The sequence below is a fragment of the Simochromis diagramma genome, unplaced genomic scaffold, assembly GCF_900408965.1.
Source record: "Simochromis diagramma unplaced genomic scaffold, fSimDia1.1 OVJJ01000091.1, whole genome shotgun sequence".
Classification (NCBI taxonomy): domain Eukaryota; kingdom Metazoa; phylum Chordata; class Actinopteri; order Cichliformes; family Cichlidae; genus Simochromis; species Simochromis diagramma.
In genome coordinates this window covers 700,846-725,630 of record NW_024386901.1, presented here as the reverse complement: position 1 = coordinate 725,630, position 24,785 = coordinate 700,846, and the positions used below count along the sequence as shown (strand labels likewise).

Here is a 24,785-nt window from a genome sequence, read left to right as displayed (position 1 = left end):
ACTGCTCCAAGCTGGTCAAGAAGGCTCACCAGCGCCTCTTCTTCTTGAGGACTCTGAGGAAGAACCACCTGTCCTCAGACATCCTGGTGAACTTCTATCGCTGCACCATCGAGAGCATCCTGACCAACTGTATAACAGTCTGGTACGGGAACTGCTCTGCCTCGGACCGGAAGGCGTTGCAGAGGGTCGTGAAAACTGCCCAGCGCATCGCCGGAGCACCACTTCCTGCCATAAAAGACATCTACAGGAAGCGGTGTCTGAAAAGGGCTGGGAAAATCATCAAAGACCACTGTCACCCATCACATGGACTCTTCACCCTCCTGCCCTCTGGGAGGCGCTACAGGAGCCTCCGGACTAAGACCACCAGGTACCGGAACAGCTTCTTCCCCACAGCTGTCAGACTCCTGAACTCTGCCTCCTGACATCTGACCCACGTTAACACATGGACTGAACATACACACACCCACAATGGACAACTGTACCCTCAAACACACAATAATAACATGGACTGAACCACCACTCACAACCACTAGCACTTTATATAGCCTCTGTAGAAACTATCTACACCCTCACTTATCTTAACTGCACTACTGTATAGCTCTGTGTAAATAATCATTCTGTACATTCGATAATCTTTAATCCTACAACTGTTTACAACTTGCATAGTTCCCATTTCTGTATAGCTGTATATCTCAGATTCTGTAAAGTTATTTATTTCATATTCTGTATAGTTTTTCATATTTATATCCTGTTCATAGCCTGTTCATAGCTTGTACTCACTACAGCCTGTACATACTTATAGTTATAGAATATTCACAACATACTTCATACCGTGTACATTATAACATACCATAATAGACCCATTTCTGTATTATACTCACATATCTATATTATTGCTAATATATATTGTAATATATCTATATCACTAAAGCACTTCTGGATGGATGCAAACTGCATTTCGTTGCCCTGTACCTGTGCATGTGCAATGACAATAAAGTTGAATTCTATTCTATTCTATTCTATTCAGTGGCTATAGCCATCATTTATAAACAGCATGTGGAACTGAACAACAAGCACTGGTTTAACGTCCAGTAAGAATTGTATCGTATATGAAAACAGAGTTTGAGTATTCAAATTCTGTGTTGGAAGCTGTGGTAATATTAAAGTCTGAAATTTGCAATGAGCGAGATGAAAGTGTGTACAGACAGATAAAAAAAATAGAATTAACTCTCTATAACAGTAAATATATATATGTTGTGAAGCTGTATTCTGTGCAGGAATATACAGTATGTAAAAAAAGTATTCTTAATATAATCAAAAAGGGGAAAAATAACAACTGAGGTACTAGTGTCCATGTTTGCGTACTCACTGAAGTTGAAATTAAAACAAAAAAATGTATTTTTTTTTAAAGTGAAATTAACTCTTTTGTATAGTTAAAGAGCCATTATAGAGGCAGTGAGCTCTGTAAACGACCTCTGGGAGATGAGTACTTCTGGGCTTTAATTAATGCTTTTTTATCTATACATGTTAGAACACGAGCAAAATGTATACAAAACCAGAGCATTAGTGTTTCTGTGCATTTGTTTGGGGCCATGTGTTTTCTTGCGTTAACTCTAAATCAATCCATCACTATCTGTGACTGTCCCACACACATACAGCTACAAGGATTCACTAACATCCAACATGGGACAGACCTTTAACGCCCAGTTCATCACCAATCCTAAGCTGTTGTGTTTTTTCAATCATCTGTTACCACTTATTTTTTTATAACAATCTGTATTTATTCTACTGCTGCCTGAACAGTAGGAGGGTTAAATGCCTTGCTCAAGGACATGTTCAGTGAGAGTGAAGAATGAATCTGACTTGCTTTTTTCCCTCGAGAGCCATTCATCATCCTCACTCCCCACTCACATCTCTTTATCTGTAACAATCACCTCCAAACACCCTCCACTCATCTTCACTGTCCCATCGCACAGGTTTCTCCACCCTCTCCTCTGTTCCCTCCATCACTGTCTCTCCTCTAAGTCCTCCCATGCTCGATCTCCCTCTTTTTCCACCTCCCACTGCTTCTATTATCACTCCAGTGGGCTCTGATGAATGACTGAGTTTGATTTGGGTGGGGGAAGTGAAATTGAGCAAGGGAATAGGAGGTGAAGTGCAGTGTGGGGAACAAGAGTGGCATTAAGTTTTGCTTGTGAGCCACTTGGGCTTCTGTTGTTATTCGCAGTAAATTATCACAATGTTTATCGGTTCCATAAATCCAACCCACAACCTCTGGACACTCAGTGTGACTGAGTAAAGTTTGTTGAGCATTTTTCAGTGAGTGGGCAGAACAAGATTGGTTTTTTTTTTTGGTTTTTTTAAATCTGCTTCTGAAACATTGCAAATGACTAATCTGTTCTCTTCATGGCTTTAATTACCCAACAAAACAAACGTGTTACTTTTAGGGTGTTTAACGGTCTTTCATTCCAATTTTCAAACCAGTTTTTTGGATTTCTCCTCAGCTGTTAACCAAAATCTAATTGTAAATAAATGGTTAGTTTATGCTTATGCTTTCTACTCTCTCCACTAAAAAAGAAATACAAAACTTGAACTTTGAGACACTCACGTCTACATTTACCCTCTTTTTAATTCAGCCACAGCTTCCCCTTACAGCAGGGATGTCACATACAGCCCACTTTAAACTTAAGTGGGCCAGACCAGTGAAACTGCTGCCTTACCTCTGTGATATTATCTTCATCTATTGAACTTATGTAAGGACGCTTTGGCAACATGCAAGCAACCAAGTCAAAGACTCCATGTCTGAAATGAGGCCAATGTGGAACTGCCATCACTTTTTAAATCGCTACTTGAGTCCAGCTCTAAAAGTGAGTCCATGTACACAGCCTCCCATAATACAAAAGCCCAACCTTGCAGCATTAAAAAGTTCACTAACAGCCTGGTACAAACAATAGTTCTGATGTCTCTGCTACATGGTACAGTTAATGATTATGTTTATTAGAGCCATACAGTTTAAAAACACATTTAACTAGCTGACTAATTAGCAACCCTGCCTCTGATCTATCATTTATATGCAATCTATAGCAGGTACAAGGCCTTTATCAAGAGCAAAAGAATAACTGCGGTTATTGAAATGCATTTTAAAACCACTGGCTATCATCCGATTGAGCTTTTGTCTTAGCAGTTAAATGACTGGCTCACCCCACACACATTCTCTGACCAGATGGCTTCACTGCAAAAATGTGCTCTTTAGACATTAGGACAGCAGAATAAGCTGATGGTTTCCCAGAATGAGCAAAGCATAAAGGGCAAGAAAATGCCACTAAAGTCTTGACCACTAGCATCAAGTTAATGTGAATGGGTGTCTGCTACTAAACTGATCATATTTTTCACAAATGTCACTTAAAAGACCGGAATTTTTTTTTCCAGACTACTTCTTGATGTACATGAAAGGTACGAAGAGAACAATATTAGTGACAGGACAAGACAATAGCTTTGTCTTTACAAAAACAACCTTCACCTTTAGATGAACCACAGCAGCCTTCATCTAAAGGTGTGGCCCTATAATCAAAGCAAAATGCCTACTCAGCCCATCGTGGTTTATTTTGAGAACTTCACTGGCTGTCTACTCGCACAAAACACCGCTTGATTTCTGTATCTTCAGGGTGTACTTGTAGGCATTTCTGACAGCTGTGGTTTGAGAAACAAAGACTAAAGGAAGGGAAATCAGGATTTATAGGAGACAATATTGAAAGTTAGCAACTGTGTCAGAGCTGTATTTGTGGTGAAGTGAAAAGGCTAAGAAAAGCACTGATTTCTTTCGAGATCTGTTGGCCGGCAGTAACCCCCCCCCCTATAAATTCTTGGGAGCACAGTAGTCGTGGAGGTTGTGCTGAGCGAGTTTGATGTATTTGCTCCTATTATAGAGGGAGCACTGCTCGGCTGGGCATGAAAGTTGGAGCGGATTGGATGGACAGAGAAGAGGTGGGAAAGAACAGAAAAAGAAAGATGGATGGCTGGATTTAATGTTCACCAGCTCCTTAAACCAAGAAGCAAAATTTGCCTGTTGGCTTTAATAGGAGAGGAGAGATGAAACAAGGAGACATGAAGATCATTTTGAGGATTATAGCCCAGGTGATTTGAACTAACATCTATTTTTCATCAATTTTCTGTCCAATGTAGAAAAAAATAACACTAAAAAATTCTTACACTCTCATATACAACACACACAAGCAAATAAGTACTTACTTCCTGTCCAGAGAGGTAGTAGGCAGCCAGCAATCCTCCTATGAACCGAATGTTGACCTCAAACACTGACACCTCAGCATTCTGGAAAATTAAGGCAGCACAAAAATCATTAAATAAAGCAGCTTGCTACAGGAAATGGCACAAAGTAATCACTAATACCCAAGATCTAAACAGAACAGGCAAAACAGCACGCCCCTATTGGCTCTATTCTCTGGTGACACTGGATACATAACTGTGAACAGTATTCGTTTCTGGCTTTGGTGAAGCCCAGTGGTGCTGTATAACAAAACACTAAGATCAATGGCTTCTTAATGTTATTGCTGATTTGCATGTCACGCAGGAAAAGATGCAAAGTGGAAAGGTACTTTCAGACAGATCAGACAGTAAAAGCTGTCCAAGTGAAGCAAAAATCTTTGAATCATTAGCGCTGAGCAACAAGTCAGTAACCTGCCAGCAGATATGAAGTGGAACGTGTGAGAGCGACAGGAGAGAAAAGACGTCTTGAGGATTAAACACTGAACTAAAGCCAGTGTACACAAAGTGGTTAAGGTGATTTCGCACATTATTTGGGTCTAAAGTTGTTACCATGGTTATTGTTTGCCAATTCGAATTAGTTGGCTGCTCATCCCAATTAATGTGCCTCCAAAGGAGAACCTAATTAAGACTTTCATATACACACTTGACTGATTTCACTCTGTGCAATGCTTGTACTGCTGGCCTTGCAGCTTCCTTCAAACCACAGCATTCCTCGTGTTTGGGAAATTGGAAGACTGTGACTGACAACATGGCTGATGACACAGCGACTGTGATGCAGAAATGTTATTCACCTGGAACGCCTTTTTGGTCCCGTACATTCAAATGCTGAGAGCTTCTTGCAATTTACAACATGACCTTGCGCTGATATTTTCACATTAGAAATGAAAACGTACCAAAGATGAGAGAACTCTGCCTACACATTTTTTAAAGTGCAGGCTGAATGACCTCTGTTTACAGTAAATGAATAGGAGAAAGAAGCGGAGGAGTGCAGGAACATTGTGTGGCTATAACATGTTAAGATCAGCCACAGCATGGTTCAAATAAATACATCAAATATTTATCATTGAGCCTTACTGATTACAGTACTCACAGTTTACCGCGCTCTCTTCTGTAACCTGATGAGGTAACTCTAACCTGGAGTCAGGAGCACATGTGAACAAGAACATTCAAAGACTGGCTGTGATGCTCAGCCCTGAACACTGGTCAGCACCGGTACTCACATTAGCGCAAACCTGGCCCTGATGTCAGCCTAGCTTCATCTAATCCACTTAATTCATTCAAGAGCCTCTCTCGGCTTCTTGCATTTCCTTCAGTGCAAAGAGCTGTCATAACCTGTCAGATAATGCTTCTGCTGGGAAGTCTTTTCAATAGAGCTATACAGGGAACAGTGAGCCTTCTTGGCATGCCTTCCCCCACAGGCACATTTCCCTAAAGAATGCTTTTCTTATCTACAGAGGCATACAGTGTTACATCTAGCTGTACAATGCTGTGGTTCATGTCTGAAAATCTGAGCATCTTTTGAAGGTAAACCCCACAATCTCTATAGTATCTCTTGATCTATGGGCTGTTCGCAGCAGGGTGGATTTTGGCCTCTCAGATATAACAGGTCTGATTTGCTCCTGAAATAGTGAAGCCCTATCATTGTTGAGGCTTTCACTTGAGTATAAGCAAAAAAAAAAGAGAGAGAGAGAGAGAATGTAGCAGCCGTACACTCGATGTTGAGTTAATTTTTATTTTGCAAGCTGTTTGAATGTGTCTTAAAGTACCAGAGTTGCTTCCTGCCTCAGATCCCATGTGTGGATTAGTGCTGGAAGGGAAAAGTGTTGAATACTGCCTGCATAAACCTATTTTCAACTTGCACAAATTTTCTCTCTGCACCCAAAGTTTTCAGACTAAGCTCAACTAAAAAGGTTTTCATTTTTACCGGCACACAATCAGCACTTCACAAAACACACTGAAAGGCAAGACGAGCTACGGGTTTGTGTTAAACCTGATGAAAGGTGGCGACTGGGAAGCTCTCATCCAGCCGAAGGCTGGCATCCGTCTACAGCAGGATTGTGTAAAACTCAAATACACAGTGGGCCAAAATTCAAAACTGGGCTAACATTAATATTTATTGGGAAAAAAATCTTCCTCCAGATATAAGAATGAATCTTTTCTTATGGACTCAAACAAGTTTTGCTGAAAAACTGAATATGGAACAAGCAAAGCTTAATACTAAACGATATATATATTAGCTGTATAATACCAGTAGGCCAGCTCTAATAGTAATTTGGTATGGCTTCGCGGGCCAAATGTAATTAGGCTGCGGGCCAGAGTTTGACACCTATGCTCTACAGCATGAGTCAGCCTTTACTTGTTAGCCATTTACAGTTGCAGTTTAGAAGCACTGAGCCCAATGAAAAGCAGGGACAAAACAACCCTGATTTAAAAAAACAAACAAAAACAAAACAAAAAAGCCTGAGGTGAGCACAGAGGGGGAAGTGGGAGGCTACGTCCGCACGTACCCGGGTATTTTTGAAAACGCAGATTTTTCTATGCGTTTGCACTTTTCGTCCACATGTAAAAGGCATTTTCGGTCACTGAAAATGGAGATTTTTTAAAAACTCCTGCCAGGGTGGAAATTTTTCGAAAACTGTTTCTACAGTTTGACGTCACACTGTGCGCCAGGTTATTGTTTCAGTGAAATGAATTTCTACAATGGCGGACTTGCTGTTTAAATGCTTACATATACAGGGAGTGCAGAATTATTAGGCAAATGAGTATTTTGTCCACGTCATCCTCTTCATGCATGTTGTCTTACTCCAAGCTGTATAGGCTCGAAAGCCTACTACCAATTAAGCATATTAGGTGATGTGCACTGATGAAATGAGAGTGAGTCTTGATGGGCCCGTGGCTGGATTGGTAAAGGGCAGAGAGCTTCAGTCCGACTCAGACGCCAGCAAGGTGGAGGTGGAGTACTGGTTTGGGCTGCTATCATCAAAGATGAGCTTGTGGGGCCTTTTCGGGTTGAGGATGGAGTCAAGCTCAACTCCCAGTCCTACTGCCAGTTTCTGGAAGACACCTTCTTCAAGCAGTGGTACAGGAAGAAGTCTGCATCCTTCAAGAAAAACATGATTTTCATGCAGGACAATGCTCCATCACACGCGTCCAAGTACTCCACAGCGTGGCTGGCAAGAAAGGGTATAAAAGAAGAAAAACTAATGACATGGCCACCTTGTTCACCTGATCTGAACCCCATTGAGAACCTGTGGTCCATCATCAAATGTGAGATTTACAAGGGGGGAAAACAGTACACCTCTCTGAACAGTGTCTGGGAGGCTGTGGTTGCTGCTGCACGCAATGTTGATGGTGAACAGATCAAAACACTGACAGAATCCATGGATGGCAGGCTTTTGAGTGTCCTTGCAAAGAAAGGTGGCTATATTGGTCGCTGATTTGTTTTTGTTTTGTTTTTGAATGTCAGAAATGTATATTTGTGAATGTGGAGATGTTATATTGGTTTCACTGGTAAAAATAAAAAATTGAAATGGGTATATATTTGTTTTTTGTTAAGTTGCCTAATAATTATGCACAGTAATAGTCACCTGCACACACAGATATCCCCCTAAAATAGCTAAAACTAAAAACAAACTAAAAACTACTTCCAAAAACATTCAGCTTTGATATTAATGAGTTTTTTGGGTTCATTGAGAACATGGTTGTTGTTCAATAATAAAATTATTCCTCAAAAATACAACTTGCCTAATAATTCTGCACTCCCTGTACACACAGGTACTGTCCCTCTACACATAGGACTCGGTTCTGCTTCTATGCACCATCTTTGTTTACTCTTTCCCACCCAGGCTTCTAGACTTCTGATTGGCCAACATTTCTACACGGACAGGAATATATCGCCACCTGCTGCTTTGGCATGTTCCTGGCAGTGTTTTCTTTCTTTTTTGGATTTTACGTGTGGACGGGATTTTTTTTTATACAAACGAAAACAGAAAATCTCAGTTTTTAAAAAAAATACCTGTGTACATGTGGACGTAGCCGGAGCTACACAGGTTGTGCAGTGAGGCTTGAGAGCAGCACAGGAATATACGGTTGGACTGAAATCATGTATTTTGTCATGGAGCTACTAAACAGAACACCAGGGTCACTTCATTATATGATCTTCTATTTTAACGCTCTTAACAACACTCGCTCCCCCCCTCTATTTATATCCAACATGCATCAGTATAAACAGATCTGTCAGCATTTATTTTTTGTGCCATTTTCTGTTATTAATAATGAAGGTTTGTTTTAAATGAGTGCAAGCCACTGATAAGCCTCAAGAATAAAAAGGTTAGATCGGACTTTCTATTAAAAAAAAAAAAAAGGGAAAAAAAGAAAAAAGAAAAGAAAATCAAAAAGCCAGCACAGCTCTGGAGAAAACATTCTTTGGAAAGATAAAACCAAGATCAACCTATGGAAAAGGCGCAGAACAGCTCCTGATCCAAAGCGTACCAAATCAACTATAAAACAGTAGAAGCAGTGTGATGGCTGCCAGTGGCACTGGGACGCTAGTACTTCTTGATGATGTGACACAGGACAGAAGGAGTCGAATGAAATCTGAGGTGGTCAGAGACATACTGTCAGCTCAAATCCAGCTAAATGCAGTCAAATTGATTGGGCAGTGTTTCATAATACAGATACATAATATAGCATGCATTTCGCTTGTTGAAGACTAGACCCATTGCCAGCAAAAGGTTTCAACCAAATATTAGAAATGAAGATTTTATTTTTAGTTACTGAATTTTTCCAATGACATTTGAGCCCCTGAATTAAAGGGATTGTGGTAAAAATGCTTTAGTTCATCACATTTTTATGCAATCTTTTTCAACCTACTCAAAGCCTGCACTTCAACCACATTGAAGTTATTTCCTTTAAAATTCATTGTGGTAATGTATGGAATCAAAATTAGAAAAAAAGTTGTCTCTGTCCAAATATTTACTGACCTAACTGTACATTAAAGCGAATAGGCATGTGTGCCCACATGTGTCAATGTGGGAATTATTAAACCCTTTATAATCAACAGTGGCTTCAGCTCTGTAAATGCAACATGAACATGCTACACGTGTTGGTGTCATGTTCTCAGTATTGTCTGCCGTCTACTCTGTTCTGTACACTGAAAGGAAAGAAATAGCCGGAGCCCAGTTCACACATACTTGTCAATAAAGCTGATTCTGAAAGGTTCTGTATTAGCTGGATTTTAATCATTATATTAACAATAAAAGGTAAGAGACACACAGGTTAATGTTTCACACCTCCTTGAATGTATATTTGTAGACTGTCGATTTTAACCCAACACTCCCAACCCTAATTGCTGTTTATTCCCAGAGCTTTATATGATGTTAAAACATCCCTGGTGTAAGATACTTGCATGAAACAACATATTTGAAAACATTGTGTTTTAAAAGCTCAACAATAACATTTTACAATGTAATTTAAAAAAAAAAAACAATTTACAAAAGAATATTCATATTAAAACCTGGAATCTCAACAGCTGGTGAGAATGCATCTTTTTGTTTGTTTGGTTCACAGTGTGTGATTTCACTGAAGTATCCCAACAAATCTGATGACAGACCTTCAAATTTGATAAAACATGTCATCCAGACGATTCAGCTAAAATATTAACGTCTGTCATTGGAAATGACACGAGAGGAGCCAACACAGTAAGTCACTGCTCTCACCTTCAGTAAAAAGGCTTCTAGAAGAAGGAAACTGATGGGAGAAGATGTGTCTAATCATGCCAAACATGACAGCTTAAAGTGAGCCGGACCACAGAAGCTCAGCAATGGTATAAAAATTTTAACAGCAGAATGGCCTTTTCTACCTTGTCAAAGACTGAATCATGTCTCTGCATTTCTTATTGCCAGAAACATCATATGCTAGGAAAGAAATCTGAATAAAGAACTCTGCATAAATGAATCCAGGAAATCAGACTGGGCTCAAACAACAGCTAGAATTAATCAGTATTTCAATCTCCTTGCTGCATGGGATCAGATCAAATCCTCATTTTGATTGGGGTCATTAATGCATTAGTTAACAAAGTCTATTAGTTTGCTGGATGTTTGGGCCTAGCATAGATGCAGTTCGCATGCCGACACATCCATCATCTGAGGGCAAGCTGCAATGCGGGGGTCTAACCAGGACACTAGAGAGTCCAACAGTGACTCACTGCTTGGCTCAAACTGACATGGCAGCTATTTAATCATTCATTAGTGGTAAAGCTGGAGCTGGAGGATGTGTTGGTGGCAAGTGGGTGGCTGAATTGAGAGGTAGACGAGCGCAGGTGTAACATAGGCAATAAAAATGTGCATAAATTTGCTAAAAGCACACAAGAACCACACAGTTACTTTTAAGCAATAAATACTGTGTGTACACACAGAGAGAGACCAATTTACTATGTTTATGCAAGATGAAGATGAGGGAAATAATGTCACGACTCTGCAATCACATATTTCAAAAATACTTGTTATTTTCTCATGTATGGTTCGCAGTCCACTTCAAAACAGCTTACAGCACAATTCAGCTGGAGTTTTTGATAACTTGGATCTTATTTTCATTGTTTAGGCTAATGACTTTATTGCTCACTAAACTAACTGGGTTCTAGGAACGGGGCAACATGCTACAAAGATTCAGGTCATTCAACTTTAGAAACAAAATGGTAAATTACACTCTACATATTTCTAAAAGACTAAAGATTACAGTTAGAACTGAACCATCCACTAGTTTTGATGCCACAGGCACATGTTCCTGTGTATTGTTGCATGATGCACTGAATTCTTCTCCCCCGCATATCAAACTAAACTAAGAAAAAATGGAAGACAACATCTTCGGATGAATTTGGAGTTGCAGGAACTACTTTAATGAATGCTATGGAATGATGAATAGCAACTATTCTTAGTACAGTGGCTATAAAGGGTGTACACATATCTCTTTAAATACCAGGTTTTAGTGAGGTTAAAAATAAAAAAAAATGAGACCACAATAACTCACTGACAATGATTTCAAAGCAATTCAATTATTTCAACAAACAAATCTGTTAGTGGATTTTTTTTTAAACAATCAGCTTTTTGCATAAGTCGGCACACCTTTAAACAAATACGCTGTTGAAGCAGCAGACAGCGTTCTGTCTTCTTGGGTACACACCTGCTATCAATTAAAGAGACTCTGATTAACCCCAAATACAGTTCAGCGGTCCTAGCAGGACCTTCCTGACATTTACTTAGTTGCCTGCTGCATCAAAAGCTCTGGTTCACAGACCGCTTACAAAGCATCAAAGCGATTTCACTGTTGAAAGGTATCAGTCAGAAGAAAGGTACCAAAGGTTCCACTGCACTGAATATACCAGGAACAGAGTGAAGACAGTCATCAAAAACTGACACCGCAAAAAACTGGATGTCCCCCAAAAACTGATGAAAAGACAAGGTGAAAACTAGCTCGGGAGCCTATCAGAGGATCTAGAGTAACACTAAAGGAGCTGCAGGAATTTCTGGAAAGCACCAGTTGTGTACTATGTAACAACAATCTCATGTATTATATATGTATTTTCCATTTGTCTGGACTATGGGGCAGGATTGCAAGACGCAAGCCTTTCTGGCAAAGAAAAGCATCCAAACCCAAGTACAATTTGCAAAAAAACAAAACAAAAAAACCCAAACCCCCAAAACAAACAAACGTAAGCATAAATTCTCCCAAAAGCATGAAGGAAAATGTGTGAGACTGAATTTTTTGGCCACAATTCCACAAAGGTACTCATGTCCAAAAACAACTTTTTTTGCATAACCAAAAAGAACACCATACCCACGCATGGTGGCGGCATTCTTACACTTTCAGGATGCTCTTCTTCAGCTGGAACTGGGGCTTTAGTCCCATATAATCCCCTCCTTAAGTGGATGAAATTATACCAGTCAAATACCAATCAAACAGCAAAAGTGCCAGAATGCTGCAGATGAAGAGGACTTATACCATCCAACAGGACAATGACACAGAGTACACATCCAAATCAGTCATTTGGATCAGACCTAAATCCAACAGAACAATCTGTGGACTGACCTGCACAGGACTGTGCACAAAAGATGCCCTCTCTAGCTGACAGATTTGGAGTGCTTCTCCGAGGAAGAGTGGCCAAATATTGCCAAGCCAATAAATACTGTGTACACACACACACACACACACACACACACACACACACATCCAAGAAGACTGAATGCAGAGATTAAACCAAAAGGTGCCTCAATAAAATACTGGTTTAAGGATGTGCACACGTCTACAAGTAGCTTATAGTACTTGTAGTACTATAGTACAATGATGGTGCACACACAGAAGCAGCTAACCTCAATGTAATATTGGGCAACTTGCACTCCTATATGCACCGGAAAGTGATTAAACTCGACTAAGAGTGATGTATTTAATCTCCCAAATGGAAATGCAGACTATGGCCTGGTTCCAGCCTCAGTGCTCTGACTGGGGAAGCTGGGTACAGCTGCTCTCTTTAGGTTGAACAAATCTTTGATATTCACAAGGGCCAAGTTTAATAACACTTTTGCTGCCAATTACACTGCCAGGCCACTGCAGGCTGGAAGAAAAATATGGCTCACTCCAAGCTGGGATATTACCTGTTTTATAAAAGGCCCATGCAAAAGCCAGAGTAATGCCATGACCATATTTCTAAAGTTTAGCCTAAGCTAGCTAAACCTTTCCTGAATGTTATAGTATAGCTGGAAGCTTATGCCTGAATCCCCTGCCTAATGCACACAGGTATAAGAGCATCAAACCAGGCTATTAATGAAAACACAGCGACACGCCTCCCTCCTCCTCTCACTTGTTAACAGCAGCTTCAAATCTCATCCTCTCTCTTCTTCTCCTCCCTCTAATCTCCACTCTCCTCTCCCTCCTAAGTAACCAGAGGGCTCTCCTCTCCTGCCTGATTTTTATTACTTCACACGAGCATATTCGCAATTTTGTTTCCTCACGCTCTTATCTCCATGTCACTGTCATTGCATTTGTTTTACATTTAATAATTCTCCATCTTTTTTGTAAGGCACAAATCTCATACTCATGCTGCTAAGGGAACTTTTATTACATTAGCTGCTCCAGTGGGTATTTTGGATATCACTGTGCTGGAGAAGACACTGCTACTTTTATTTAATGAATCCAAATGGGACAATTGTAAGATGACTGTGCCAATTTTCATCTCTTTCTGTATCCTTTTACTGTTTTCTCAGGGTTAAAAACTATAAAATCTTCCGGTGTATCTCTCTCTCTTTTCCTCTGTCCTTTTCACTTCACAAATATCCACCCTTCTTATTCCTGTATATGATGCCTATATTTAATCATTCATACTTCTATCACGTACCTGCCATGTCAACTGCTGATGAATGTCTCTAAATTCTCTTAAAAATGCTTTATATAAACGAGTTGCCCTCATGGACTGTAAATAACTTGTACTATGTAGTTCCATTAAATATGGTCCAAAAGGCAACAGCACAGTGAACAGGCCCAGTTCAGTCATTTAATTTAGCAGAGGTGAGGCCAAGTGACTCTCAACCCAACGCCTATCCATACAGCTTGAAATAGTTTGTTTTATACGGGTCTGATTTGTTTTTACTTGTACAGAGTCACTACTATATCTTTATGTATAATTGTCTTTTCTCCCCATCTTTTCTTTTCTTAACCTTTATTTTTCCTCCTTCCCTTGCCCATCTATTTTACCCATATTGCGGCCATTTTGCCCTCCCCCCTAATCTTCCTCCTTCCATTCAACTAAACTATGACTGATCTTGACCAGTTTCAGTTTCTCTCTCAGTTGCATTTCTCCTAACCCAATTTCACCCATGTCCTCCATGCAATCTAAGCCTTTCACTCCTCTCACTCTCTCCATTCCTCTTCTCTGCAGAACCACAGTGATCCCGAGGTTAATTAGCCCTCCAAGTGTCAGGCTCTTAGATCCCCTGCTTGGTGTCCTGTGATTGGCTCAGTAGGTGTACTAAGAAGCTTGGGCACCAGAGTTTGGTGCCGGTATAAAGACAGGAATAAAAAGAGAAGAGGATTGCCAGAATGTGGACAGAAGAACTGAATTGAATTTAGGGAAAACTGATTAGAATAAACAAGACTACATGTAAAGCCACATTATTTAGAAATACAGAGGCACTTTTAAAGGCTGAGAATGCACTGAGGAGCGAGTGAGTAGTGAAAGATGGGGAATGAGTGAGCTGCTTTGGCTCAGGAGGTAGAGCAGCTCATCTACTAATCGGAAGGTTGGTCAATTCCTGCTTCAGGCTGCATGCCAAATATCTTCAGCAAGATACTAACTCCCAAGTTGTTTTCCAACTTCGGGGGTTATGTACGAATGTTAGATAGTAAACACTTAGGTAGGAAAGCATAGAAAAAAGTGTTTATGTCAATGTGTGTAAATGGGTGAATGAGGCGAGTTGTATGAAGCACGCTTAAGAGCAGAAAATGCTAAAAATGGAGTATATAGGAGGAGAAGGGCTGCAACAATTCATTGCATAATTTGAATACTTCAATTACAAAATAATTCTCAACACAAATTCTCTGCTTCGATGCTTCCTTTAACACATGGCTCCGTAGCGTCACCATGGAGACACGTTTGCAGCTAAAACACCCCTGCAATATAAACGCATTTAGGAGCAGCGTGACAATAAAACTTTGACATTAAGGGCAAACACACTGATAACACAACAGCAGAGATGATGATGATGATGATGGTGTCAAAGTTTAACGTGGAGCCAGAGTCTGTTTACACACCGTGAAGAGCAAAGCGGCGGCGGCGCCGCCATCACCAAGACTGAGTGAAAGAAAACATGGTTCTAGCGTCCTAAACAGCAGCACTGTTCCTGTGATCACCACTGAAGGTCAATTGATATGCCTTAGGTTAGATTCCATGTATATCTTATTTTATTTTGACTTTGGCTGTATTTGAGATTATTTAGATATTTTTGCATTTAAGAAAATATTTTCTTTAAAAAATGTAATTTGATTGTATTTACGTGCCATTTTAAAGGGTTAAGTTGTTTTCTTTTTGTTTTTGACAGCTGTTTGCTCTAAAAAACTGCAATTTCTAAAAATGGAAACCAACGAGTAGTTCATTTTGAAAAACCTGTGTGTTCATTAATAAGAGAACAGCATTTCTTATCCGATTACTCGATTAATCAATGGAATTATCGATACATTACTTAATTACTAAAATAATCAACAGCTGCGGCCCTAGCAAGCAGCACAGTCTCGGTCGTTGTGTCCTTGGGCAAGACACTTCACCTACCGCCTACTGGTGATGGCCAGAGGGGCCGATGGCGCGATATGGCAGCCTCGCTTCTGTCAGTCTGCTCGCTTCTGGGCAGCTGTGGCTACAACTGTAGCTGCCTCCACCAATGTGTGAATGTGAGAGTGAATGAATAGTGGAATTGTAAAGCGCTTTGAGGGCCCCGAAAAGTGCTATATAAATGCAACCCATTATTATTATTATTATTATTATTATTATTATTATTAAAAAAAAGAGGTGATTGACATCTGAAAGGAAGGAAAGAAAAGCTGGTGATGGGAGACTGAAGCAGAGGAAATAAATGAGGGGAGCTGCTGAACTGATGGACAAGACATGGAAATGAGAAACACTTAACAGAAAAGGCTGTGAGGAGAGGAAGGGAGAAGAAAATGGATAGAGAGGACAAAGTCACGATTGTGACTGCAAAACACAGCCTGAATGAAGCAATGTTTGAAATCATTATTACTATAATGCTCGATATGAGGATAAATACTGAAAATATTCTCTAGTCTAATAGTTTCCAACAGCAACACTGGAGTGATATAATCTAGATGAATTAATTGGTGACAATTCAGTGCCAACATTCACAGGGATTTTGAGTAATGTTTGCATATTATTTATGGTCTAATAGTGCTGATGGGCTGATGAAAAATCATGTCAAGAAAGCATGCATCAGATCAATGAGCACTCCGGTGATATTTATTTAAGTGCAAGTCATCTCTTATGACAGCAGCACATTCTTAAGAGCATTATGTGGACAAGCTGGAGACCATCATTAAGATATTAATGGAAGGCTTAATTATACCCAAGTGTTCTTGGGTATTTTATGTGTAGAGAGGGAAGGTGGGTACACACCACACTGAAGTCCAGATTCTGTTCAATCCACTCCTGGCCATCCTTGAACTCCTCGTGCAGACCCATGATGTACAGAGTATCTACTGCATCCACGATGGTTGCCCCCAGTTGAGAACTACCTGTACAACACGCAAGATCAAACAATTGAAATTCTTCCATCAGTTATTGCTCATATGAATATTTATTTATGCAATTAACAGTGACATTGGTTTTACATCCATCAGAGGCTCTCCCAAAGACGCATGCATGGAAAAAGCTGCAAACTGTACACAGTGCAAGAGATGCACTGAACTTATTAAGAGAAAGTGAAAAGTCAGTGCAGATAACAGTTGGATCTATTTTCTACAAAGATTTAGTCTGTGCAGCGTTATCCCTCCAACAACGATGATTTACCCCTAACCTGAGGATAAGCACGTCACATATCGCACTACTCAGTCCAAGAGGCCTGCATGTGTGTTGCTGTTCTTTGCCTCTGTTGACAACAGTTCATCCAATCCACTTTAAACTTGCTTTACTGATTATTTTGTGTTTTTGGAGTGTAAGCCTGTGTACGTCTTTGACAGGACATTTACTGATCACATGGTCAAGATAATTTTCTCTCTGATTAGCCACCGTCTCATTTGGCATTAGCATTGTTCTTCAGGCTCGCTCAATGGGTTTGTCTTTATTAGCACCAAACCCTGTAGCTTTCCTTTTTCCAAAGTACTAACAATTTGTGTGTCTGGTGGCTTTTAGAAAAACTGTGTGTGTGGCGTTAACTGAAATTTGTCAAATATAGCTACAATTACACACTCTACTCTCGCTTACGTTACTTATACTGTAAATTAGTGTGTTTAACTTTAATATAATTAATTTATTACTTAAAGTATGCTTACATTTTTGCTCAATTTACTGTGAATACAGAACAGGCTTGCTGCTGCTGTAAATGTACAGCTTTAAATCAAATCATTGGACATAATTACAACAACCCAGACAGCAGTTACATTTAAAATGTTTATAATACTTCAAATAAATAGTCGGATGCGCATTCACAGCCACAAGCTAACATGACAATAGCTTGTGACATTGACACACCACCACATAAACATTCTGAACAACAAACCAATAAAAAAAAAAAATCCCTCTCACGCAGTTCAAGATGGATCTTTTAAAGCTAATCAGAACTCAGATCATTAAAATCAGCAAAAAGTAGACACAGTAAAAAAAAAAAAAAAGACCAAGAAGCCAAGGAAGCTGCAATCAGTGCATTTCTAATAAAAAAAAAGAAAAGAAAGAAGGAAAATAAAAAAAACAGAACTTAAAACTGTTGAATTAATATTTTCAGAAAGATATGGAGTGGCCAATCAATGGGCAAAAGCATTCAGCCAAGGCGAATGGTAGCAACCATAAAAAATGATCAGTTTGCAGCCACAGGAGCAGCTCTGTGTGTTTGTCTGTTATTCAGTGACATTTTAAAATGTTTTTCCTTTGCTAATGTGTGTTCATATAAAGCATGTCACAGTAGGACTAATTCAAACACATTGCCACATTTCATTGCCTTTTCCATTCTGAGGAGGAGACTAGTAATCATAAGACATTATAGGAACAGGGAACTGCTTATTATAAGTTATTAAAACTGACTTTGTGCCTATAAGGTTCAACTTTATGTAAATCAAAACCCTCCTTAGAAATTAAAGTGAAAAAAGGAGTTATAGGATATTATAGGAAATATCATCAAAATGACTATTTCATCAGATCATCTACACCCTTTCTACTATTGCCTTCCAGTTTGCTTTAGTTCGGTTTGCATACATTACCACCATATTTCAGAGGTAAAAGTCAGTGGCACTGCCCTTTAAAGCCGTCCCCATTTCATATCAGAAGCTGCGTGAACAGCTAGAATTCCTGAGTCTGCTCGCCATCCCTTCTTATCTATGAATCCATTCAAAAGGAGAGTGTCTGGCTTCATGCAGGAGCTGCAGTGTTATTATCATCATAGACAGGAACCTCTAAATCACTCTAAAAATACACTGCAGTCAGGCGGGCGGAGCTGATAGCAAGATGCCCTGGCTGCCTGCCGGATCTTGACAGATTGGCGCGACCGTTGGTAGAGCAGAGCCCCTCTGCTGCACCACACAACCCCCATCTCCCTCCCTTCTGTCACTTCCATCACCTACAGGTACGCTTGAGGCTCCCATAGCAATGTGACACTGCTGACGCAAAGACAGAGGCCTGTCAAAGATACCGTCTCAGAATACTCCTCTAAAGGTTTTGTGCAATAGCTCCTAAATGCAGTGCTTCCTATGTGTTCACAACAATGACACCTCTGCTCTGTCAATCATTAACACTGTTGTGTTATGAAGCAAATGAAATGTGACACTAACATTTTATATACCGACCTGTTTTCTTCTAAAACAACAAAAGGGTATCAAACCTCTTGTCTATGGTCCAGAAAAGAGGATTTTAATACCAAACTGAGTTTTGGTGTTTATCAAACATCTTGAACAGAACCTAGACATCCCAGACAACGTATGTTGTGTTAAAATGTCTTGGATTTGAAGATAACAATTTGGGTATTGATCCAAATAGAAATAAAACAGCCCTTAAAATCCTCTGTAAGTGATTATTCAATCCCTATGTTCATGAAAAAACCTGCAAGTGATACTTCAAAGAACTGGAAATACTGTAGAGTCTTTACCTTACAATATAAAGCACCTTGAGGTGACTGTTGCTGTGAATTGGTAACATATAAACAAAAAGGATTGGACTGGATTAACTGATTTGGGACAAATTGCCCTTCTGTATGTAGAGCAGAAGATCTTAGCGAAAGGCTTTTTTCTTTATTCATTTTTAAAAACTCCAACTTCTCACGTAGTGAAGGTGTTCTCTGGGTTTTTCACCTCGTCCGCGTTTGCCAACATGAAAACCAATGACAGCGGAGCATTTCTTTGGCCAATCCAATCTAGCAACAACCTCATCAAATGAATCACCCTCCAACTTCTAATCCCAACTCCAAATTCAAAGCAAAAGAAAATTTAAATGTGCAGATTACTTATGCGTATCCGCCGGACTCTTCTGGGTGTGTTTCTCTAACCTTGAGAAATTCTGCTCGCTCTCATCTTTGGAAATAACCTTGTTATCACACCTGGAAAGTTTCTCTCTCCAGCTCAGCCTCCATCTTTTCGTCTGCCCCTCCCTCGTATACCGAACCATCTGCTTGTGCTCATTCATCACTGTCTTGCTGCGTTCTCCCTAATCTTTCCTTGATCGCTCCATTCAGAACCCAGATTCGCGAACAATCCATTCACGCTTTTTTACATATATATCTCATTCAAAAATGCAATTTTTATTAATTTGACTCAACAACAGCTTTACCTACGAACGGTCACCATGCATCTTCCTGTATCATCTCTGTCATGTCCTGTTGCCATGGGTTTTCACGACCTGACTGCTCTGCAGCCTTGATATAAACAACACCAAAGGCATCACATGAAGTTGAATTGGTGCTTCCAGGAGTTGATTTTAGGGTTGCCAGGCGCTGCTTATCAGAGACAAATTGGCCGGGATGACGTTTATTTATTCAGGGAATTATTGCCACTGCACACAGACCTCGCCAGCTGCAAACCAACACACACTCTCATCAGCTCTCCTGCTCTTTTAACATAGATTCATGTACTCTCCCTTTCCTTCCCTTTGATACACCACACAGCTTCTCACTACTTCAACTGAACTCCACCCCCCACTCTTCAACATGCTCTCTCCATCTATCACAATTTCACACACCTCTCTCTCCCTCTCCCCCTCCATTATCTCTCTCTCCCTCTCTCGAACACTCACACTCTCCGTCCCAGGCTCCGTGCCGGTTTCATTAGACGACAGGTTTCAGAGGCATGAATTCACACGAGGCACGAAAACGTGATGCCATTATTCAGTCTCCATTCTCCCTGTCTTGTAAACTGTCGGCTCAGGGAGAGTGGGAGATGATTGAGAGCTTAGGTGTGTGTGTTTGTGCGTGTCATGCATAAATTCGCTTGGTTTGGCTCTGAATCGAATGAAAATGGAAGAAAGTGTAGAGGTGATGTGTGGAGATACATACAAAGCATTTGTGTTTCAAGCGTCCGTGTCTTGCCTTGTGTTTCTTATCATGACCTCTACACAACTCTGTGGACATGCAGGTCTAGTTGCAAGTCTACTCTTCTTACTCCTGTACAGACTATTTCTCCCTAACATCCAGGGCTGCCCTCCGAAAGCTGAAGTCAGAGATCCCAGATTTAAGTTGCAGTGTGTTTGAGGACGTGTGATGAAGCTGAAATCTGAGGTTTAAGTGTTACCAGAAGAGCCGTTCCCTTTAACAAATCTCTGTATGATGCTGCGTTTACTGACCTACAAGAAAGTAAATAAGGGTCTGGTTCTTGCCAAATTATGAGACCCTTCCTCCCTTCAGTAAAGAAGATCTGATCCAAACAGAACAAGCTGACAACGTACCATGCTGCTCGAAGCCTGGTACATTTAAATGTCGGAAAAAGTTTTTAAAATTCTAAATGCAAACTCTGAGGAAGAGCTACTCCTACTACTACAACAAACAGGAAATGTGTCTAGTGTTCCACACTGCTGAATCTAAATAACATGTGTTATAGGTGCTTGTTATTCCAGGAACTCATTAAGATAGATGGACACATCAGCCATCTATTTTAATTAACATTGCAGCTAGAGAACTGCAGGTCATGAAATATTAAGCCGTGGAAGTGCCGATTGCAGCCACATGTAGAACGAGGCAGGCTGTGCAAACAGAGCACTGGGGGAACTATGGGTGAACTGAATAGAGAGTCTAGAGTGTGGAGAACTAATCCGAGCAAATAAAGAGTAAAATTAAGAGCAGAGCAGCAGGATTATGCCGGTTTCAGGACTGAAGAGCAGAGATGAAGATGTGAAGAGCTGCAGAATGAGGTGGATCAGTGTGAACAGTGAGAGGTTGCAGGCAGACGTAGACAAAATCAGAAACTTTAACTTTTCTAATTTGTAAAATGAATAAATCCTCTAAACTTAATCTTAAATACCAGTGTTTTAAATCTAACTTATAATTTGGAAATTATTATAAAAAGTTATGTAAAATTAACAATTTTACATTTACAGGAAATGCCTTTTGTTGCCACTACATCTGTTGTTGCAGGATGGGGCCAAAATCTTTCCAGTGGTATCAAAAATGATATTGAAAATCAAGCATTTTCCTGGGTATCGGTATTGAATTTGAAAGTATCATGACAACCCTGCTCCATTTAAAGAAACAGTATTTTCTCTGGAGTGTTCAGGATACCCTGGAAATACTCCAGTTCGACTTTAACAAAGTAGCCGAGTTCAGTTAGTGTCACAGGGATTTAATCTACTATCTAACTCGATCATAAATGGCATTGTTTCTTCACAAATGCTGCAGCTGTTACCAGCAGAAAAATTTATTCCTAACATATATGTGGTGCAATTTTGGGAGACGTGAAATAAAATGAGCTGGAGTCACCAAAGTCAAGATTACCATGATGCCTTTTGCTTTAAAGTGAACCTTTGTTCCAACAAATCACTCCAACAAATTTAGCAAGCACAGTTAAAGCGTCCTGCACAGTTCGGGACCGTTTGTCCTCTTCTATGGACCCAGGTCCTCTGTGGCCCTGCAGCCTGTCCTGTAATATACCCAGTGGCAATTAATGAAGCCAAATCAAACTCCCCAGGGCAATTCAGACTAGCCTGGCTGGCGATGAGTAACTGGTTACCAACTTATTTGGCAGCAGAATTAAACATCTGCTGTGTTCTGTTTTCTGCCTCAGAGTGTTACTGGTCAGTCTGGGCTTTTCAGCTCTACATGAGCTCCCTGGCTAAACCTCAGCCCGGATGCCCATTTCCAGGCTCGGTGCCAAAGAGCCTCAGTCGGCACTGGTCTGAGTGTAAAGGTATTTGCTGGCATCCCCTTGCCCCATGTGCAAAGAAAATTAAACAAATAACTTTGACAACAGTGTCGCTTGTGTTTGCAAATGAAGAGTTGAATGGTCAAAGGATTTCAGCTCAGTTAATGATGACACAATCGAATTAGATAGGCCACCATTATGTGATTATATGACAATATGTGCAACTCTCCTGCACTACGGGCGGAGCTAGGATTATAGGGTTACTGTGAATCCCTATATCACATATATATCCCCACATGGCTACTGTGAGTGTTTGTTTTTCACCCTTGAGCCTAGTTTGAATACTAAGTTGTAATAAAACTGCTGGTATTATTTTCTGCAATTTGGCCTGGCCTGTCATGGACAGAACACCACAGGTCTGTCTAAAAGAACACGACTCAGAACTGAACATGAACTCAGAAGAAAGAAGAAAACAGATTCAGCAAATTTGATCTACACTGCATTTTCCATATCCAACAGACAAGTTATACAAAGTTTAGATAGGTGTCTATGCTCTTTTGGTGACTGTGCTAATCTTTGTGAAAAATAATTTAAAAAGGTAATAAAATAAGAGATGTGAGATGTGAACAATGTTCCTTAGCACTGCAATCAAGTTAAAAAAAAAATGTCTTCTTGTCAAGAGGTAATAATCGCCCACAAGGACAATGGAACCAGAAAAACATCTGCAAAGCGTATTTTTCATCACTCCATGGTATTAAATCTTAATGACTAAAAAGGTCATCTAAATGATCCATCTGCTCAACTGTAAAAAGAGAATATATGGCCGTTAAGCGGGTTACTAGGGCAATTATCGCAGCCTTTCTTGTACAAAGTTACTGCAATCTAGCCTTTCAAAAGCTCAATTTATGTTTCGTAAGTCAAAGTCTCCTTTGTTTAAAACACAAAGCATAATGTCAAATGTGGGTCTTTGTCACTGGCAGACAAAAAAAAATAAAAAACCGACAAAGCTGAGGAAAGTCATCTGTATGAAAAGACAACGTTGGCCAAGATGTGTAAGTGTGGGCAATGGGGAGGAAAGAGGAGTGTGACCTTTCCTGAAGTATTTTAGTTAAATAAAAGGTCAGCAACTCCTACAAAATCTAAATGGTATGCACATGAGATTTGCTGGGAGACAGAACTATACAACCAATTTATCTGAAACAAATTCACATCAAAACAACTGGGCCGCCGAGTACAACTTTTTCCCAGCTTTGCACTGCCACCAAACCTCCCTGCACTGTACTGAATCAGATCCCTTTAACAAAAAGTAACAACCCGACTGGTTCCAATGAGCCCAAACCAATTATTCAGCAGCAGTTATACAACCTTGATCATCATCTGCTCACATTGATGGCAGACAATAAAAATGCCAAAGCCTGTGGGTACAAACCTACAAGGTGATGTTTTGTTTAAGAACCTTCCCCTTTTTCTTCTCTGTTTGAGAGGCTTATGCACATTCCTGCTGGACTCAGCAGCAGGCAAATCCTTCTGTTTCCTGCTGTCCAATTCGGCACTGGCAGCCCTGCTGAAAGTTTAATCTGAAAGGGAGGCTCACATTAATGTTCTGAAGAAGATTTGATGCCTTGTTTGGGAGCAGAATTCAGGTCTTACTCTTCACTCTCTTTTCACATTGTAACTGTTCCAAAGCCTGTCAGGGTAGGAATTATGTAACAAGCTCAGTCATAAATAGAAGTACCAATTAATTCTAGCAGGTACAGATCAGATCTGAAGTGGTGTCAAGAGGTTACAATTACTAATAATACATTTTTAGAAGCCATAAAAAATGCATTTAACCTTAACCACTAATGTAAGCATTTCCATTTGTTTTCATAGTTATGTTTCACTGCTATCAGATTACAATATATCCAATAACTTACTAATAACTTACTTCCAACTCGGCAAATCAAGTCCATTTGGCAGGTGACTCTGTGGAATATAGTGATGGTTACTGCTCTAACTACAGCCTGACATCATGAACCTGTGATTCCAGAAACACTAAGAATTTCAGTGAGCAAATTTGCCACCGTTACCACTGTGAACCTGAAATGTGCAGACAAGCATGGCAACAGTAACTAAGAGGCATGGAGCTTAGTGAAGCATCAGCTGGATTTCTCTCTGTCTTCCCCTCCACAATCCCTGATCTCTGCTTCACGCTCTTCCTCTGCTTCCTATTCTGCTGCAGAAAGCAGTCTCGAGTCTTTGGGCCATCATTAGGAAGCAATCATCAGGCAAACCTTTTACCCCACTCCACTCTTTCTTACTGTCTCAGTCATCAACACATCCAAGCGTACAACGTGCAAGCTTTGGGAGCGAAATGCCTTCAGTTAAACAGCATGGCTTCTCATCCAACATGGAAAATCACTTCAGTTACTAAGTATTAACCAACAGAATATTAGTTTCCCATTATTTCCAAAATATGA

At 40.1% G+C, this 24,785-nt stretch overlaps 1 protein-coding gene across 2 annotated transcripts in view; it reads right to left on the bottom strand.

The window, feature by feature from the left end:
• The window catches only part of man1a2 (mannosidase, alpha, class 1A, member 2), a 141,640-nt gene that overhangs the window by 54,168 nt on the left and 62,687 nt on the right, over positions 1 to 24,785 (bottom strand). For both annotated transcript variants that reach the window (XM_040034718.1, XM_040034719.1), the window contains exons 5-6: positions 16,454 to 16,572; positions 4,249 to 4,329 (exon numbers count right to left, since the gene is read on the bottom strand). In XM_040034718.1, the coding sequence (XP_039890652.1) occupies positions 4,249 to 4,329; positions 16,454 to 16,572 (200 nt within the window). The remainder of the gene's footprint in view (positions 1 to 4,248; positions 4,330 to 16,453; positions 16,573 to 24,785) is intronic.